The 21647-nt window shown below is 41.2% G+C and overlaps 1 protein-coding gene across 1 annotated transcript in view; it reads right to left on the reverse strand.

Moving 5' to 3' along the window:
• INTS4 (integrator complex subunit 4) overlaps window positions 1-21647 on the reverse strand; it is a gene marked incomplete at its 5' end in the record, with an annotated part of 36349 nt that overhangs the window by 8612 nt on the left and 6090 nt on the right. The window contains 12 exons of the mRNA XM_009070451.1: window positions 268-348; window positions 2521-2614; window positions 4788-4945; window positions 8590-8723; window positions 10777-10892; window positions 11849-11991; window positions 14405-14610; window positions 17806-17980; window positions 19032-19103; window positions 19544-19664; window positions 19919-20007; window positions 20662-20712. Of these exons, the coding sequence (XP_009068699.1) occupies window positions 268-348; window positions 2521-2614; window positions 4788-4945; window positions 8590-8723; window positions 10777-10892; window positions 11849-11991; window positions 14405-14610; window positions 17806-17980; window positions 19032-19103; window positions 19544-19664; window positions 19919-20007; window positions 20662-20712 (1440 nt within the window). The remainder of the gene's footprint in view (window positions 1-267; window positions 349-2520; window positions 2615-4787; window positions 4946-8589; window positions 8724-10776; window positions 10893-11848; window positions 11992-14404; window positions 14611-17805; window positions 17981-19031; window positions 19104-19543; window positions 19665-19918; window positions 20008-20661; window positions 20713-21647) is intronic.

A 21647-nucleotide genomic window follows, 5' to 3' on the forward strand; every position in this document is an offset into this window, starting at 1 on the left:
AAGCAGCCCACAGTTTTCTGACTCTTCTTTCTTCCTCTTCTGGAAGATGGGTGTGATGTTTGCATTTTTACAGCCATAATGAACCTCTTCTCCTCAGCACTCATCTTTTGAAGTTAAGAGAAATTACTCCACTCTGGGGAACTAAGATTCACTTGGAATGACTACGGCAGTGGAAGGTCAGAAGTGTATTACTGTTGTGTGGTCAAGGAAGGACTTGTACCCGAGGACTTAGGCAAGTCCATGCAGACTCAGCTGCTTCTACCTCACCTGTTTTGCTGCAGCAGATGCTAAGGCATTCTGTTTCAGGTATAGAGGTGCTGCCACATTCCACAACTTCTCCTGCAAGGCCTGCAAGAAGAAAACCAAGAAATGATAAATATTCAATTCAGTCTAAACAGTTGATTGAAAAAGCAGGCCAAAGTTTTATTTTGTGCTTTTAAATATAACACAGGGAACCAAGGCCTCCAAAATATTTATTGCTCTATAAACACACAGAGATACCTATACAACTAGAAAATACAGAAAAACAGAAGTTGAAAATAGCATTAACAAAGCTGTGAATGGGGGATTTTGGCCAAGCCAAACTTTTTGTACTTTATAAAGAAAAACAATAGCCCACTGTTATCACCACCCTGAGACCAAGACCTCAGATCACAGGCAAAAAGTGGAAACAAAAGCAACTGTCCCCAGAAACAGACTTATACAGTCATATTTCTGAACTTTTCCACTGACAGTCTCCACCCCACCAAAGATCCTGGAGTTACTATGAATACTGAGTGTAAATTGGCCACTGGTATTTGTATTGAAAAAACCCAAACCCACAAAAAAACCCCACGAAACAAAAAGCCAACCACCTAACCACACCCCATTTGCTTTTTGATTTATGTTCAAAAAAATTTAGAAAGCTTGACTGGATGATTTATATCACTGCCTTATTTTTGAAGCTGCCTGTCCTTACATACAGCTACACACAAAGCTGGCTGCAGTCAAAGCTCAAGGACACACAGGCTATATGCTTCATCCAGGCTGGCCCCGGAATCCCAGTTAGCTACCCCTAAAATTACAGGGTGTGTAGAGCCTTTGAAGACCTGGAACCTATTGAGCCTCAAGCAGCTGGGAAATGAAGATACTTTTTGTCTCAACAGCTTTTTTTCTGTTGGGGTAGGAAGCAACTGGAAAGTAATCTACTGAAAAGGGCAGCTCTGACATTTGGGTTCTCTGCAGTAGGGGGCTGGAATTGGATGATCTTCATGGTCCCTTCCAACCCAAACCATTCTGTGATTCCATGATGTTATGAGCTACTTTTCATTCCAGCCACATTACTGACTCCTCTGCATCGCTGATCTATTGACTGTACTGCAGTCCAAACCAGGAATGGCTGACACAGCTTCTACACTGCTCTTGCAAACAGAACACTCCTCTGCCAAATACAAAAACCGTCTCATTCACTCCACTCAAACCCTGGGGAAGGACAACAAAGCCATCTCCAAATGCTGGTACTCTGCCTGGACAGCAGATTTCACTTTTGATTTAGCTGGGATTGTACTGAACTGTAACACCGCTCATCTAAAATACCTTCTTCGGGTGATGAACATATTCCAAGGACTTAAGGCCTGCCATGAGACATGCCAACTGGCAGGTAAGCATTTAGCAAAGCAACTGAAATCCCTCCTCAGTTTTGCATAACAAAGCTTTTATTGAGTCCCTTCTGGAAACCTGTTTGTTGCTTGTTTCAGTTCTTGCTTTACATGTGTTTGAGTTACACTCAAACACTAAAGAGTGCCAGGAGACTAACTTAAATACTACTGCCAGCTTGTAGCCCTGAGCAGCCTGATCCAGTGGGATCCCTGCCCATGGCAGGGGAGATGGAACTAGATGATCTTTAAGGTCTCTTCCAAAGCAAAAACCATGCTATAATTCTGTGAAGCAAAAAATTAGTTCCTGTTTACAGCAAGAGCTAACTTTGAAAAAGGCTGCTGCCACGGTGCCACAGGAACCACTTCATCTGCTAACACCAGGTATTGATCATTTCGGCACTGTAAAAGAAGGCATGACTGATATTTTGCTCAGTCAAGTCCTAAGAACTCCTTTGGCATTGATGCCAAAAATGTTGTCTGCAAATCATTGTCTACAAAAACCCCACTCACAGCAGCAGCTTAGCAAAAAAACCTTCCAGTGGCCTCAGGCAGGGAAAAGTTACTCTCATAACATAAAAAGGTTACAGAATGGTTGCCCGCATTGCAATTCCTGACAGATTATAAACTCTGCACTGACAAAATGCCCATGAACCACCATAAGCCCTAGGTACAGCAGCAGAAATCTGCACTGGTATACTCACTGGCAAAGCTACCGCATAAACAATTTGCCACAGGAGGGAGGTAGGATTATCAGAAATCCATGGAACCTGTGCTTTCATCATGCATCAGTTTTCAGCACAAACATCAAAACACAAAAGCACACCACTGTGAGGGACTGGGGGCAGTTCTGAAGGACACTGCAAAAAACAACATGAAGTCAAACCTTGATAAGGAGCAGCTGACACTGAAGGTAAGTTGCAGTGAAATCTGCCACCCCTGCCAGCTCTGACTGCAGTTCTCCAAGCCTCTGAAGATCACTGAAGCATGTGGGGAAAAAAAAAGAAAATACAACATTGAGACAGTGAAAGGTTTAATCTAAACACATTCCCAATGCAGCAACAATGAAGCCAGCTATTCCTGCCTCCTGCTTTTATTAAAACAAGCACAAAACCAGTAGCAAAACACACAGTACAAACCAGTTTGCACCTTGGGACTTGGCATGTGCCTTTTTCCAGGAGGCTGACACCTGCACAGAGGTGAAAGCAGTAAGTCTGTCAACCCACATTACTCTGCAGCCCCATGGGAACCCTACAGCATGGCAGCTCCAGATTTAACTTAAAACACTCCAGACTTCTAGAGCAGCTAACGACCCATTTGTGTTGCACTGCTGGGAAATCAAACTATTCATGTTGGCTAGGAAAGGTTGTTTGGAACGTGTCAGGCTAATGCAGCCAAGTGTATCTGAAACAGAGCTGCCCTTTTTAAACCAAGCTGGAATCTGATGTACTGATAATGCACACCACCTAGTTGGGCAGTTATCTTGTGTAAGTATTTCTTGTAAACCATGTAGTAATACAATCAGCTTTTAATTTGACAGAAACAGAAGTGTCAGTTAATGGAACCCAAAAAGGCTTTAGTTCTTTACTGCCATATGTGTTTTAAAATCAAAGATGTGCATTAAGAAAATAAAATTCATTTTTTGTTACAAGAACTGCAAGTAGGTTGGATGATGTGGTTTCCACATGTCTCTGTTCTTCTTTGCAAACTCCAGATCTGTGTTATTTCCTCAGATGACAAGAATGACAAAGGAGGAGGGAGTTATGTCCCATGGCAGAATCCACTGCTGTGAGCTGCCTCTATCCCTTTCCTCTTAGCAACCAAATTGTTGGTGCAGAGAACCCTTGCCCTCTGCAAAATAACCTTTAACACTAATTTTTTTTTTTTGCTTTTGTCCAAATCCTCCTTTCTCCTAAAGATGGAAAACAGTAGATGGTTTAGTATGGTTTCCTGGGGGGTGATCCCAGCAGGAAAAACACCAAGCCAATAATTTCCATCAACTCAAAAATCAAAACCAGTCATGGCCTGCAAGGTTCCCAGACCCTTGTGCCCATAAGATTCTGGATTCCCTGCCAAGAGACTACCTGTTTCAAGTGCTTAGTGCATTCAATGCTTTCAGACTATGTTTTATTTTATTTGAGACTATATTTATTACTATATTTTAGGCTGGCACACAGTAGCTGCAAAACAGCTGAGGGCAAACCATACAGGTTCCACAGCTGGGTTTTCAGCAAGGAACACACTGTTTATTCTCCATTGCAGATGGGAGTGAAAGCCATTCACAGCTACACACGCAGAAGAAGCTGATATTTTGGAGGAAGAAAAAGAATAAAGCTTTTTTGGAATTCCATATTCCATTTTAGGTTTTTTTAACTGTCAAAATAAGGCACTTTTCCTTTTTCCAAGCAGATGACTGCATTGAAAGGATCCTTTTCAAGTGTTTTGTTTGTGCAAATCAGTCTAGAGATGAAATGGAAGAGGCAGCATAAAACCCACACTGAGAAGCATTACCACACCCCCTTATCTATACAGCTGCAGACAGCAACATGCAATGACACACTGTTCCAAGAAAAACTCTCTGGTTTGCAAACTGATGAAGAATGCCAAAGTTGGCAATGAGAATCCAAAGCACCAGAACCAGGTCCTCTCTTGCTAAATGAAAGGCCACAGAACCTGGAAAATGGAAGAGCTAAGGGGACAACCTCTCTCCCCCCACAAAAACAAAACAAAACAAAACATTGAGCAGGTACATTACAAATAACAGGATCAAAATGAGGGACCCTTACAGGGACACAAAACTAAGAATGAGGCACAAGGCTGTCACACACAAACCACAGAAACAGTGTATTTTACCATAAGCAAGCAGTTCAAGAAGAGCACCCTCACCTAACTCTTACCCCATGCACTGAGAAGATGCCCTCTAAAATGTACACTGGCTGTTCTCTGGGGGAGAACCAGACCCGAGATTACCAGTTTAATTTTAAACTGGACATGAATGCTGTTTTATCACAACAGTCTCTAGAAGGCAGGTCAGGCTAAGTGCTTGACAGCAAAGTACAGCACTCATATTCTGAAGCAAAGCACCTGCATCAGACAAATTGGTAATCCTCATCCTCCCCATCTTCCCACAAACAGGTCAGCTCGCAGCCTTACCGGATGGTGAATTCCAGCAGCTCCTGTATGCCCTGTGGGTCAAGGTGCTGAAGGTTGTAAACCCTCTCCAGGCTCTGATGCAGGAACTGCTGGGAAGGATCTTCATGTGGGGTAATACTGGGAGAGACAGGGGAGGACACCAGCTTTCTACCTGGCAACTAAGCAAGACGAAACACATGCAAACAACAAAACAAAACAAAAAAGACAGAAGTCTAACACAAGTAGTAACGTTGCAAAACGCTGCCATATTATTTCACAATTACCAACTGAGAGCTCAAATTCATTTCTAAAACTCAAGGCTTTTCAAGGCTATATCTTTGTTAGTTAAAGCTCATTTTACAATCCACTTGCAGCGAGAGGTCCTCAGGTTAAACTTCAATACCCCTTTGAGGGAAACATCTTCCTCATCTATTAACTATGACACTGTGAAGACAAAGGAAGTCCAAGTTCACACAAACCACCATTCATTTTATGACCTATGATAAGACTTAGGACCAACTTCAATTCCACCCACACTTCCAGGCAGGAAAACCATGTTTCAAAGCAGCAAGGGAACACATCTCATCCACAAGGAAACCATTCAGATAGGACACAAGCCAAATGTTGGAAGACCTACAGAGGCAAAGTTCCCCTTTCCCACACACACAGTCAGAGCCACAGAAAGCTCCCATAAATACTGTCCTCCTACTATTCTTTCCTAACTAGCAAATTAAGTGCTAGCCTCACTTGAGAGCAACAATACTATTATCATTCTCCCCAGAATATTACAAAATCCATATTGTAACAATTTCACATTTGTTTCTCCTGCCTTAATGCCCATTTTGATATTAGAATCATAGAATCATAGAGAGACCTCCAAGATCATCCAGTCCAACCATTAACCTGCCACTCTGCTGTAACCCCTAAACCACATCCTCCAGCATCAGATCCAGATGCCTCTCAAACACTTCCAGGGATGGTGACTCCAACGCCTCCCTCGGCAACCCATTCCAGTGACTGACCACCCTTAACAGGGAAAAAGTTTTTCCTAACATCTAATCTGAATCTCTCCTGTCTCAGCTCATGACTGTTCCCTCTAGTCCTCTCGCTGCAGGCATGGCATCCCCCACCTCTCTACAACCTTCTTTCAGGCAGTTGTAGAGAGCGACGAGGTCACCCCTGAGCCACCTCTTCTCAAGGCTAAACAAACCCAATTCCCTCAGCTGTTCCTCATACATGTTTTACAGACCTTTTATGAGCCTTGCTGCCCTTCACTGGACATGTTCCAGCACCTCAATGTCTTTTTAATTGAGGGCACAGTACTCGAGGTGTGGCCTGAGCAATGTCAAGTATAGCAGGATGACCACTTCCCTAGCCCTGCTATTCTTGAGAGAGGCCAAGCTGCCATTGGCCTTCTTGGCCACCTGTACACACTGATGGCTCATATTGAGCCAGCTTTCCTCCAGCACTCCCAAGTCCCTTTCTCATGATCAGCTCTCCAGCCACTCTGACCCCAGCCTGTAGTGCTGCATGGGGTTGTTGTTTCCCAAGTGCAGGACATGGCACTTCACTTTATTGAACTTCACGCTGCTCTCCTTAGCCCACTGACCAAATTGGTCAAGGTCTCTCTGTAGAGCTTTCCTACCCTCAGGCAGATCAACACTCTCACTCAACTTAGTGTTGTCGTGGTTTAACCTCAGCCAGTAGCCAAGAACCACGCAGCTGCTTACACTCCCTCCTCCCCGGTCTTCCCCCCCAGCCCGGAGTAATGGGGAGAGGAGAACAAATAAAGTAAAATATGTAGGTTGAGATAAGAACAGTTTAATAATAATGAGTAGAATGAGCTAAAATGCTAATGGATAATAAAAAGAACAAAATCAGTGATGCACAATACAATTGCTCACCACCCGCAGACCGGAGCAACCCCTGAACCTCCCCCCGGATCGGCCCTTCCTGCTTATAGACTGGACATGACATGCCATGGTGGGGAATATCCCTTTGGCTAGTCCAGGTCACGTGTCCTGGCTATGCACCCTCCCAATTTCCTGTGTATCTTCTCACTGGCAGAGCATAAGACACAAGCAAGAAAATGTCCTTGGTTTAGGATAAACACACTTTAGCAAAAACAAAACAACAGTGTATTATCACTTTGAATCCAAACACTGCACTACACTAGCTACTGAGAAAATTAACTCCATCCTGGCTAAAACCAGGACAGTGTCATCTGTAAATTTACTGAGGGTGCACTCAATCTCCATGTCCTGATCATCAACAGAGATGGTAAATTGGACTGATCCCAATATTGAGCCCTGGGGAACACCACTACTGACCAGCTGCCAATTGAATTTAACCACATTAACCTCCATTAACCACAACTCTTTGGGCCAGCCAGCCAGTTTTTTACCCATCAAAGAGTCCACCTAACCAAGCCACAAGAAGCCAGTTTTTCTAGAAGTATGCTGTGGGAGACTGTCAAATGCCTTGCTGAAGTCCAGATAGACCATGTCCATAGCCTTCCCTTTCTCTGCTAAGTGGGTCACTTGGTCATAGAAGGAGATCAGGTTGATCAAGCAGGACCTCCTTTAATAAATCCATGTTGGTTGGACTTGATCAGGCAAGTCATTAACCGTCTCCTCCTGGATCATGGGGGCTTTGCTCATCTCCCCATCACCAACTTCTAGCTCTAGGAACTGGGTATTCTGAGGACAACTGGTCTTGACATTAAAGACAGAGGCAAAGAAGGCATTGAGTACCTCTGCCTTATCCGCATCCCCTATCACTGCACTATCCTCTGCATTTATCAGCTGATGGACACCCTCCTTGACCCTTCTTTTGCCCCCAGTATATTTATAAAAACTTTTTTGTTGTCCTTGACTTTCACAGCTAAATCAAGTTCCAGCTGGGCTTTGGCCCTCCTAATCTTCTCCCTACATGACCTCTCAGCATCCTTATAGTCCTCACAACTTGCTTGACTCTCTTCCAGAGATGATACATTCTCTTTTTCTTCCCAAGCTCCAGCCTAAGTTCTCTGTCTAACCAGGCTGGTATTTTTCCTTGACAACTTGACTTCCTACACATAGGAACAGCCTGCTCCTGAATGTTAAACAATTCTTTTTTAAAACACTCCCAACCTTCCTGAACTCCTTAACCCTTCAGGACTGACTCCCAAGGGACACTCCCTTAATCAATGTCCTAAACAGGTCAAAGTCTGCCCTTCAGAAGTCCAAGGTAAAAGTTCTGCTGCTAGCTCTCCTTGTATCACCCACTATTGAAAACTTAATCATTTCATGATCACTATGTCCAAGATGTCCACCAACCACCACATCCCTCACCAGCCCTTCTTTGTTTTCAAACACCAAGTCTAGTACACCTCCTCTGGTCGGCTCATTTACCCGCTGTGTTAGGAAGTTGTTTTCCACACACTCCAGGAACCTCCTAGGCTGATTCCTCTCTGCTGTGTTGTATTTCCAGCTGTGTTGTATTTCCAGCAGACATCTGGCAAACTGAAGTCACTCACAAGTACAAGGGTTGGTGACTGTGAGACTTCTGCCAGCTGTTTGTAGAAAATCCTATCAATCTAACTGCTTATCCTGGTTGGATGGTCTATAACAGACTCCCACCGTGATGTCTGCTCTGTTGGCCTTCCCTTGATCTTAATCCGTATGTTCTCAACTTTGTTATCCTCACCATTGTCAATCTGAATGGTGGTGCTTGGGAGAAAAAAAACTTTTGGAACTGAAGTGTTACATACAGACAATCATGGAAAAGACCAGCAATAATTGTAACAGAGTAGCAAAATACAAATCAAAGTGGCTCAACTTACTCTTAACGCAGGGACCAGATGCGAGAGACTGTCCCGAAGATACGCGTAATGTCTGAACGTGTGGTCAGAGAACAGGGCAGGCATCGTTGGGCAACTTTTAGCAGCATTAAAAATCAGAACCAGAACAGCAATGTCTATTGAAAATGGATTGTTAAAGAAAAACAAACAGCAAAAAGAGCTCCTTGGGGACGGGAATTTAAAACAACAGCAACTCAACAACCCTTTCTTTGCTTGGGATTTGTCTAGAAAATTCTTTATAGCTGGAAAATACTGAGCAAAACCCAAAGAAACAGCTGTCTGAGCAGATGAAAACCTAGTCCAAAGTGCAAACACCCAGGATGGGCCATACTGGAGGAAGCACGCTACTGCCAACATGGGACAGCTCAGAGGCAACACTAAGGAAAGCATCACAAATGCAGAACATGCGCATTAGGTGAAGTTTCACTCTTCCTCAAAGCTTACACTGTGCTGATCAGTTTGAATCACAGAACAGTTTGGTTTGGAATAGACCTTAGAGACTGTCTAGCTCCAAACTCCCTGGTATGGGCAGGGACACCTTCCACTAGAACAGGTTGCGCAAGTTGTTTACTACCCAAATGACATCTAAAATTATATATTTATTGCCAAGTCTTTGAAAATTGCTGCAATTCTTAAGATGCCCTGAAAAACATCCTTCTTACAGAGACTAAAAGCAACCCAAAGAATCAAACACAGAAAGATTATTCTGGAATACAAACCACATTTTCAGTCTGAGAGCCCTGGAAACAGAGGGCAGCCAAAGGCTTTCATAGTTAGCCCCAAAGCCTGGGGCACACACCTGCAACAGGGCTGACTCCAAGCATAAGCTCTCTAACAGGAGAGCATGAAAGGACCCCAAAGCAAAGTTTACAATCATTTGGGCACTCAGGGAAGAAGCAGGTTCAGCCATAAAAGGGAGTGAATCCACTCCTTCACCTCCTGAAAAATCTTCTGCATCCATGGGCTGCCAAGCCAAAAGGTTTCCACTTTGCAAATCACTTTCTCCTCTTTACTCAAAATCCTTTATAAATCTTCAGCTGAAGATATTTAACTAACCCAGTTCAAATTTGCCAGGTGCTTTGAATCAAACAAAACCATGTTTTTAATTATCAGTTTACCCTGGAAGCATATCATTCAGGTCTACTTTCTAGTTTCTGGCCTGCAGGCCTGTCTTCACATAGAATGTCTCTAAAATTTGGTGGCAAGTTACCTCCAAAACATTCTCTACAATAATAATCCATGGTTCGGGGCAGATGCATTGATTTAAACAACAGCTTTCTCCCACCTGCAATGTTCCTTCAATTCTTAACTCGGAGGACAACTTTACTCAAATTATTACTAAACCATCTAATTATGGATTCATCTTTCTCTCCACCTGATTCTAACCCTTTTCAATTCTCACAAAGTATTTATTTAATCTGTACAGAACTTCAAGCCAATGGCCTGTGACTGGTGAGAAAAATAAAGAGCACCTTCTAGAGAAAGATTTCATTCCAATGTGTCTCAGCATGCACCAGAAATAACATTACATTCCGTAATCACATAGAAGGGAAGAAAGGAGAAGAACAACAGAAAAATGCATTTCCAAGACATCTCCTATCATTGAAGATAATGGTGTAATAAGAATAGTTTGTATTCCACAGCTCCAGAAGAGCTAACCTCAACACAGGCATTTCTGATTTTGAATTATCTCAAATTGTTGACAAATTCAAAGTATTATGGGGATTCAGGCAGTGCTGTACTAAGAGATGGTGCTGTTCTATACACTGCACAACAGTGAGGACAGCAAAAGGTTTACCTAAAAAGAAAACAGATGAGGAAAACCACTCCTCTTATTTAATGGCCAAAATATCTTCAGAATTAGTGCAAACTAGACAAATGTTTTCATGTCAAAGGACTCATTACAAAGCCCAAACCTTGACAAATTGCTTGATTATACATCACAGCATTAAAAAATAAGGCCAATTATAGTACATTGGTATGTAAGAAGATGGTTCCAGCTAATTATTCCATCACTTGCTGAGTAATAAAACTAAGCAGCAAAAGATTCAGAAATAGCTACAGGACTGTCTGCTACAGTTTGACACAGTTTAAGAAATGTGAGCATCAGGAAAATACGAATAAAACCTACTACAGTCAAAATCATAACTGACTTCATGAAAAAGATACAGGCTGGGTCATCCATGTCTGGCTCCGGAGTGTCAAAGAACGGATGTGTGCTCAGCAGCTCTGGGACTAATGGAAGCACCAGAGTGGGATGCCTGCTTCCCAGGAACTTCAAGCACCTGAAAATACAGATTGAAGTACTTCCTAGTAACATTTAAAATGCATTATTACTTCATGTTGCAGCAGCACTTTGAGACATTGGTCAGCAACAAAATCCTGCTGTCCAGGCTTACCCTTTCTTCACAATTGAGTATTTTCACTAATATTTGATAGGATCCAAGAAAACTGAAAGGACAACTTGAAAAAGCATGCAGTTATAAAAATTGCGTATTTAAACTATCTATGAAATACTTAACACCTGGAGTTATACAACCCAGGAAAAGTTTTTATACTAAATGCTAACAAATGAGTGTATTTTTTGCTTCAGAAATAAGGGAGGAAGGAGGTAAAACCCCCAAACCTCTAACCTCCACCAAACTCCAAAACCAATGTAATAGTACACTGGAAGTCAAAGCAGGCTAAAATAAGTGTTTCCATTAATACTCAAGAACTCCATCTCAAACCATGTGTGCAGGAGCATCACTTCCTTTGTTGCTTCCATTAAACAACCAAATAGATCCCACACAAACATTCACTCTTTTTGCTTAGACAGAACAATTCTCTCCAATAGCACAATGCCACATGGCCAATCCACTTGTCATAACTGATATAATCAACTGCTAGCAAATATTACTACTTAACACAGTGTCAAGTAAGCCCAAAACAGTTGTGTAGAAGAGGTGAGGTTTTAAACCGAAGGCTGAGTTAATCTTTTCTGGGAATCCTTTGAGTGCTTGCAATAATGGGATATTTCCAGGAGTGGTCATCGGTTTTGCATTCCCAGTATAAGTATCAACAGCAAGAACAACAGAGTTTCCATACCAGTCATGAAAATGTACATATTTACAGAGTAACAGGATTGTTGTGTACTTGCAATACCTGTTACCTCCTTAGCGAGCTCAGTATTTCCTAGCACCTCACTTATTAAAAGGGATAGGGAAATAAGTAGGCACATAAGGACACTGAACACACTCACTTCCATATGGATTCTCTGTCTGTGGGATACTTGGTCAGGTTTTTCAGCAGCTCCACCAGTGCAAGATGGATGCCTTCTTTCGTTGAAACATTGGTGCAGCACAACAGCTCATGAAGTGCTTCCCGAATGTCCCTTGAAGAATCCTAAAGTAAAAACCCAACCCAGACACCATTGAGTGCTGAGAGAGATGTGCCTGCACACACATTTACTTTAAAGGTAGCAGTTTCTGTTCCTTGGCTGAGTTAGTAAAAGAGGCCTGTGAAAAACAAGGCATGTTTCCAGTGTCCAGAGCTAAGCACAGATGAAGTGACAGACCAGTCAACTGCTGCAGGGTCTCCCGGTCTCATCCCACCACGTGCTTCATTTATTGGAATGAATGTGAACTGCTTCATTGCTGACTTTCTTGAGCAGAGCAAACATCATGACGTGGTGACGTGAGAAATATGCCCTCAGGCATAGGCAGTAAGAGAAAAGGAAGGTGTTGGGTAGTAACTCAGTAAAACAATGACCAATGATGGTTTTATCATCTTTGGAGAAGTCTTTTATTGTTCAACAGAGGGAGGGTAATTCCACAAGCCTTTAATCTGGTCACCAGGCCCCAGTGGGTCTCAACTTTATTGTTCAACATAGGGAGGGTAATTCCACAAGCCTTTAACCTGGTCACCAGGCCCCAGTGGGTCTCAATAAGCATTGAGGACATGTCAATGGCTGGACAGACTAAATTATTTTTAGTAGTGCCGTGGCTTAACTCCAGTTTAATTAATTACATTCATTCTGTCAAAAACCACCTTGACATTCCATAACAGCACATTATACTCCCTTGCTATCAGCATTTGTGTGGCACTGCTGGACACAATGTGACAATTTGATAGGATACAAGAACTGGAGACTTTTCAATGGTGGATTTTTTTTTCTTTGTAATTATAATTTGCTAAGTACGAACAGCTCATTCATCATTGTCTTACATGAAAGAAGAAATAGCAAACTTCTTGTAAAGGCTCTTAAATTATGGCCAACACACACAAATGATCAAAGGGGGAAAGCACAGCCTCTCCTTGTTTTGGTGGTGGAAAGCAGGTTATGACCAAAGAGAAGACAAACTCTAAGGGCTGCACTGAAATGCCTGTGAAATACTCCAGACTGCTAATACAGCCCACTGGAAGTGCAGTACAGAGACAAACAAGGCAGAAGACCATGAAGGGACAGAGATGAGCACAACACAACAGAAACTCACAGACCACAGGGAAAGCAAAATCCAGAGTCTGGTCAGAAAAGCAAGTAGCAGCTGGTAGAGTTATTCAGATAAAGTCAAAGCAGTGGGGTGAAAGCAGAAGTTACCCCCACACCCATCTGTTCCATATTTACAATATTGGAACAAATTTAGGCACCAAAGTTAACGTTGTTTTTCCACATCCTTTATTTTGGTACTGGAAGATGGATTTTACGAAAAGCTAGGAAGCACTTTTCAGAGACAGACAAACCCATGAAAATGTTAGTAATTCCCACACTTAAACTATCCTAATACCCAGTAATAATTATATTATAAGCCACAATAGATGTAGGATTTATCATTCATGATAAGCAAGCACAGAAGAATCCATCATAACCTGGACATTTTCATACCTTCATGCACAGATCCCCAATTGAAACAAATGGAAGTAATTTCATAAAAATGTGAGGCACCTAAAGCTCATTGTTATGCTCATAAATTCAGATCATGTTCCACAGCATTTGTTACAGACTGATAAAATAGGTTTAGTTAGTTTGCTTCTTCCTGGGGCACACCTGAAAGAAGCCCTTGCTGCCCTGGGTCAGGCAGACGGAGGTGAAGAGACAGAAACAGTGGATTTGCAGGACTTCCCAAGGCTGGGACACTTCCCAAAAGAACTAGAAATTTACCTACCACATCCAGCAGGTTTAAGAAAACACACCTCAGGGGCTATAGCTCAGCAAATAAATCAGGTCTGAGGGGAAGAGGTTTGACACAGTACCATTCAGACAGCCAAAATATCTTCCTGGATCAAGATCATCAACCATGAGCAGCAACTGACTCATGGTGTCCCCTGAATCCTGGCTGACCACAGACTGTGAGGATGCTGGTTGGAAAACCCTAAAATTATACCACAAAAGACTAACAGACTCTCTGAACAGTCAGAAGAGAGGCCTCAGGTCCATGCCCCAGCTCTGCTTTGTGGCCAAAGGTGTAGCCAAAGCAGTTGAACAAAAGAATCAAAGAAAATGAAGTTGTGTTCAATATAAAGGGGCACTGAGTGCTGGACCATAACACAAGACAGAAGGAAACATGTGAGGCAAGAACAGAGTGATCAATGGAAGAGTTTTTATCTAAACCCCATCTGTTTCAAAGAAATCTGTTGTTCTCTGGATTATAAGCTACTATACCTTAGGAGCCTTTGGGGGTGTTCGATGAAGAGCAAAAAAAACCCAACAAAAATGGTGGATTTGCTCTCAAAGGAAGGGATTGCTTAGCAGCACATCATTAAGGACCCCAAAGAAAGCAGAAATGAAGTTTTTTCCCCCTCCTCAAGAATTTCTTACCTCCAAAACAGCCAGCACAGTATCCAGCTGGTCTTCCCGCAGCGTGATATTGTTGGAAATTTTCCTCATTGTGTGTATTGACTGCAATCTCACCTCCTCAATTTCATCGTTAAACATGTCAACCAAAAAATCCAGGCACTTCTCTGCAAAAGCAGGTGAGGACTGAGCCAACATGCAGAGGGCTTCCACCGCAGCGATTCGAACCTCTGTCAAGAGAGAAGGAGGGAATCAATTGCAAATTCATTAGGATTGCCTTGTTTAAAAGCACACACCACCCAATGGCCAGGTCTCATGCTATTCAAGGACTGGGCTAAGGACAGGAGATGCTAAGGAAATGCTGAGGACAATGCAGCCTAAAAGCAGGGACCCAATGCCACTGGGGACCTTTCCCCAGGTAAGCCTTCAAACCAAAAGTCTCACCTCTAATACAGCCCGTGCTGCGGTCCTAAGCACTTGCAAGAGGGATCTCCAGCTGAAAAATAGGTCTCTAACCCAGCAATAAATATTATATATTTCATAGTGTGTCTTGCAAGTGCAGCATTAACCATAGAGTCTTAAGCAAACTAATATAGTTAATTAAACTCTGGTTGTTTTATTCTTCCTGACATTCTAAGTGTTTGGAGCATCCGCTGCACTTTTAACTTGCTGTGTAGCACTTTATGAATTGCTGAAAAGCCCTAGAGAATCAGCATTTTGGCAGTAAACAGAATGAAATTCCTCTGCTTCGTGACTTCGGATTCCTCAAGAGAAAGGAAAAAGGTGACAGCCAATTATTAAAATGACTCGAATTTAAGTAAAAAAAAAAAGCTTAAGAAAGCATCCAGAGTATATATATGCTGCAAAACATTGCAGGAATTTGATGAATACTCAAATATAACAAGCTTAAGTGGAGATGAATTTCTCTTGCCCACAGCCACCCTCATTAGCTTCTATAATATTTATGTGCCAGGATCATAAAAATGAGAATTAATCTGATGTCTTGCAAACATTATTGTTTTAAACATACTTCTGTTTTTCATTCAAATTAGCTCATCTTGAAAACATTTACTTAAACTCTTGTGTAGCTTTTAGACCTATTGTTCTTACAGAATATGTCTGACTCCCCATGATTCAGATTAAGTAAAAAATGCAAAGCCAACAAGGCCTCTGCCTTCGTTCCTCAGTAACGAGGCTTTTGTCACAACTAGGAGTCTCTGCAGTCATTAAGCCCAAGGCATTAAGAGAAGAAAAATATTTTGCCAATATAGCTCTCATAAGCTGACGCACTAATTCAGACTGACGTTACAACATGAGATTAAAAAAAATGAAGCAAGTCAGGGAGAGCTCAGCAGCATTCAAAAATGCTGCAGTGGATGGAGAGATCTACATTCTTTATATTCCACATCAGTCCATTTTACCCACATTCCTCAATAGCAACAGACTGCCACAAGATCTATGGCACAAGAAACTGGAGAACATGTTTCACAGGTCAATGGACTGAAGCAGTGAAAAATATTTTACTGTCAGTCAAGAAAAAAAGAAAAAGATGCACTTTAAGCTTCAGGAATAGTTTAGTTATTAGGAAAACATGCTTTTATTTGCAGGAGTCATGCAATAACAATAAACCAACTTTTACAACCTGACCTACAGCAATATTTTTGTTATGGTGGTTTTGTACTTTCTAATTTAACCTCTTCCTTCCAGTATCGTTAAAGGCAAATTAAGGAATAACATTCAGAGCTTGGCATTTTCATGGTTCTGTGCAAATAGCAGCCACTCTCAATAGACTTAAGAAATATAAATTTTCATCTATGGGAAACTTGTGCTGGGAAGGGTAGCACACAGACTTTCCTGAGGCCATCAACATGGTCAATGCTACAGCCAAATGTACAAGTCCAAGAACATCTGTGTTCCAGTTCGACACCTACAATTCATGCTCTTCAAAAGAAGAGATATAATCTGCTGGAAAGAGACTATGGCCTTCAAGTCCATCATAGGAAGACTACAGGAGACCAATACAACAGCACTTTAGAATAGGTAAATGTGGCCTCAGGACATATGTATTTCAGTAATAAAAAATAACTATCAGTAACACTGATAAAAGCATAAACAAGACCTCACCTGAAATTTAAGTACCTGAAAACATACAGATCTGGCCACTGATGTTCAAGAAAAATGCATTCTACCTAGCCAAGAGGAAAGCTTTTAAAGCACCAGAGGCTAAAAGGAGCCTAGCCTCTTCACCTCTTACAAATGAAACCTATTAACTCATTAGGGAAGACAGTCCCCAAGAGAAACAAAACCTATTTAATCTGAAACCTACCACTGGCTAAGAACAAATGGGTTTAAATTGGCTATGGATAAAATTGGGTTGGAAATTAGAATAAGAAAACTTGTGTTTGTTGCAGCTGTAGGATAATGAAATACTTTGAAAAATATGTGGGTTTGTTTTCACTGGTTCTAACCTTTGTTAGGATGGAAGTTGTGACATTTACAAAATGAATGATTACAAATCTGATCACAGAATCATAGAATCAACCAGGTTGGAAGAGACCTCAAATATCATCGAGTCCAACCCTAAATGATGAGCAGTGGCTGAGGAAGGTGAGGCTGTTTAGCCTGGAGAAAAGGAAGCTCTTATTGGAAAGGAATGGAGGACCAAATTGCTTTCTATGACTACCTGAAAGGAGGCTGTAGCCAGGTGGGGATCGTCTCTTCTTCCAGGTAACAAGTGACAGGACAAGAGGAAACAGCCTCAAATTATGCCAGGGAAGGCTTAAATTGGGTATCAGGAAAAATATTAAGGTTGTCAAGCATTGGAACAGGCTGATCAGGGAAGCGGTGGAGTAATCATTCTGGGAAGTGTTCAAAAATCATGTGGATGTGGCACTTAGGGACATGGTTTAGTGGTGGGCTTGGCAGTGCTCAAGTTAACAATTGAATCAATGATGCTGGAGGTCTTTTCCAACCTAAATGATTCTATGACTTTTCCTCCCTGCTGAGAAAACACCAATTTCAAACAGTAGCAACTAACACAGCCAATTTAGAACCATGGGCAACTGTTAGAGTGGATAAAAAAAATAACCCCAGTGGGTTTCTGCATAACACAACCACCCACTTCTTACCAAATATATTACTAAAATGTTACCATTTATAGGAAGCTATTTGGTTTTGGCTACTTAGTTGAACATTTCTGTCTAAAATTCTGTGCAACACTATAGTAGGCGATGAAACAACTGCCACATCAGAGACCACAATGGAATAAACCACCACCATACCAAAGTTCACAATTCACTAAGAACACCCAAACACAATGGTCAAGTAATCTATTTTGACCAAAAATAAAACCCAACTAAAACCCAAAGCTTATCAGCCAGCACACATCTCCTCCTTGAGCTATTCCATAGTAAGTTAACACTTACCATACATCTCATCTTCCAGGCCATGAACGAAAGCCCCACAAGCTCCCGATTCAATCAAGTTTACAGCACCAGTATCAATTTCTTCTTTGGGAGCATCATCTCCCCATTTCCTGCCACTTGAAAACTCCCCAGAGCTGTAGAGTTCCTTGGCTCGTTCATGTGCAGTACGCTTCCTCTGCCCAAACAGGTTTTTCAGTTACAACCATGGTAAACTTTAAAAGATGACTGAACAGAATATTAAATGGCTGTATTGGATCTGAAAATAGATGGAGCTGGAGGCCTAGGCACTGGCAGACATAAATGCTAAGAAAAGCAAATAGTACCTTCTCTTCTATGGCTATTTCTAATTGCCAGTAACTCTGTACTTTTGACACAGGGAAAGCATAATAAGTGTATTTTAACTAACATATAATAAATAACATCCATTGTTATACATAAATAACATATATAAATAACATCCATTGCAAGAACACAGTGGGTCAAAACAAAGGCCTATTTAAGTATCCAATAACTGATCTGCAAAAACAGATGCTATCACTTTGCAGTTCAACTTGTTAAATCATAATTAAATACTGTAATGACTATCAATACTATCCAGAGTTCAGCAATGTGTAAAATGAGATATTCACTCAGCATGTTTGCTAGTCCACCTCCTTTCCCCCCACTCTAAATAAAGCTGTGCAGCACTTCAACAGCCTTTACAAAGCAGCCCACAAAAACTAGCAGCTTCAGCTTCACCGTTCTTTTGTAGACAGAAAAACTGAACATCATAAACTCAAGCATGTTGCTTAAGGAAGGAATTTTACTGAAAAAAATTTGCTCATTAGGGCTCAGCAGCCTTTAGCTACTCATGTCTCTTGAAATGTCAATGTCTACTGGTCAGACCTTGCAGGATGTTTCCATAAGCTTGCTCCAAAAACTAGGATGCAATCCTTCTGTACACAACAAAGAAAGCTTTTAGCCCAAAGATTATCAGAACACCACAAAGGTTTACCTCTCAGCTGCTGCAAAACCTGAATAGCCTAGAGCTGTTTATGGCATGCTCAGCTAATGAAATCTAGAACTAGCAATTGCTTCATTGACTTTAATCTAAAAGAAAACTTGTCATCATCAACTAATTCTCAGCAGCCCTGAGGCAAGGACAAGGTAACCAACACACTTGACACAAACATACCTCTTGTGCGAGTTTAGTAACTACACACAGAAAAACAAACCCAAACACTTACCCTCAGATCTGACATGAGCTTCTTGTCAAGGGTCTGCTCTAAGAAATGGAAGCTAACTTGTTGCATAGAACCCTAAAGAAAAAAAAAACCATAAGAAACAGAATTATTCTTAACTGCATCATATAATTTCCTGACTTACCCCAACATGATGTCCAACCTTATCCAGTTATTCTAACAGCTTTACACAATGCCTGATGCTATCATACACCAGACTCTAAAGAAAGTGTACTTAAAACAGCCAGAGCATTTTATTTTTCCACTGAGGTTAATGTGGCTTTTCTTGAATTCAGTTGGTTTGCATGCCCAGTGCTGGAGAAGTAAGGGCAGGGAATTATAACAAGCTGAGAAACTTTTGGGTTTCCTCAACCTCTCTCATTTTTTTCATCTCAGAATTCTGGCAAAAATTCACCTATACAGGTTTTAAACTTACTTCCATTTCTCCTCAAATATCTATAAAAAGAGTAACCTAAGAAGAACTATTCTCAGATAAAGAAGAAAAGAATGCAACTTACCAACAACTTTGCAGCTTGTACTCTAACAACCCAGGAACCATCACTAACCATATGACAAATTTTTCCAAAGGCATCATCAACCAAGCGAATTTCTTCATTAGAGGAAGCAATAGGGACGATGCTAACATAGAGACACACAAATCAGTTTGTTGACTGTACTCCATGCTGGATGGCATCAAGTAAGAAACAACTATGCTGAACTTCTATGGATGTGTAACAGATAGCAGGAACCAAAACTTAGGGCATTCTCATCAGGCAACAGCAATTTGTACACATCAGTTCCCTAACAGCTACTCCTCAGCCTTACTAGCACAAAACTCAGGATTAGGATGATTCCTTTGCCAACACTTTGAGTACTTTGCATGCAGCACATACCTTTCTGGGTAAAGTTGACTGAGGACCCAAATGAGCTGAACTGCAGCACTGCGCACTTGCTCATAGTCATCTGCCAACAGCTTGCAGGCCTGAAAGAAAAATCACAGTCCAATACACCTGAAGGATCTCCACCTGAGCTGTCATTCACTTCCCACAGTGCAATCAGCATCCTTATCACAAACCACTTAGATTAAAAATCAGGATGTGTTCAGTTCTCCTTTCTATTCCCTAGTATTTCCAAGTTCAATCAGGCAGACTAGTCCTACTGGAGTCAATCTGGCACATGCTGTAAAGCTCCAGAACTGCCTGTATTATGCAGGAAGGATGAAATGTGAGTCTGCAACAGAACTAATTTGATACAGGCTTCAGCTGCACAGCCCTTACTGACAGAAAAAAATACAGGTTTCACGGGTGGTCTCCAATAACAAGGGTTTAAGTCTTCAAGTCTATTTAAGACTTTGAAACTATCACTGTCAGATGACAGTAATGATTACACCATGCCTTGCACTTCCCATTACTACCTCCCCAACAAACAACACATATCAAAGCACGTGCTTTAGTATGTCTCAGCATAATGGATGCAAAATGTACTTTTACTTCCACTGCCATAGGACAATTAGGAATATCAGCAACCTAAGGGCAAGATGCTCCCCTGCTCAGGGCCCTCCTCCTCTGTCACAGACTTTAAAAAGAAAGATATTCAAACAAGCACAAAACAAATACGAATCAATACAATGTTTTACCTGACTGTAAATAGCTTGGTGTAGTTTTAATCCTCTTTCATGAAGCTGCAGCTACAGGGGGGAAAAAAAAAAACAACATGAGAAAATATAACTACACGTTTACATGACACATACTAAGTTTACACGACTGTTTTTTCTACTTTGAGTAAACTCAGTTGCCTGCATTTCTTGATAGCTACTATAATTAAAATATTGCGTTATCTTGACCATAAGTATTTTCAATAGTCTTGACTTCAATAAAACTAATTTCACAGACATTCATACTTTGATAAAACGCAATCTATACAATACACTGTCTGTCCATTATCCCAACCTTTCAAACAAATTGTTCGTGTTATCCATATTCAACGACATTAAAACACATGTAGGAATCCTCAAAATAATTAGTTTACTACCATTCCTGAAATATGGATCCAAAACTAGCATTGCCAGTGAGTTTTCATGGCCTGTAAATCTTTCCATTACTGCACCAGAGGAACAGCAAAAAGTGTCCTACTAAACACTGTTTCTATCTGGAAAAGGCAGTAACACGAATCTCACTTTTAAAACAAGGGTTAATATCTGGTTGAATACAGTAAACAAGAAATATTTGCTTTTCTACATCTACTTCTTCAGAGTACAACACAAAATTAAAGAAAAACCCCACAAATACAGCAGCAAGACAAACAATGATCAAGAACCCTAGAAGTGGTTAGTGACCCTGAATTCATTCAGGATGTTTCCATGCTTCAAACGAAAAAAACAGTTTTCTTTGTGCTATAATTATAAATTAAAGGTCATAAATCTTGCTATGGATTTGGCTGAACACCAATGTACAAGTCATGCAGCTACATCAAAAAAAAACTGTACAAAGAAAATTCAGAATGAAATGAGGTTCAGATTGGGGATGAGGAAAGATTCATTTACAGAAAGGGTTGTGTGCTGGTTTGAGCTGAAGTAGAGTTAACTTTCTTCATAGAGGCTAGTATGAGGCTATGTTTGGGTTT

The sequence above is a fragment of the Acanthisitta chloris genome, unplaced genomic scaffold (assembly GCF_000695815.1).
Source record: "Acanthisitta chloris isolate BGI_N310 unplaced genomic scaffold, ASM69581v1 scaffold2700, whole genome shotgun sequence".
NCBI classification, from domain to species: domain Eukaryota; kingdom Metazoa; phylum Chordata; class Aves; order Passeriformes; family Acanthisittidae; genus Acanthisitta; species Acanthisitta chloris.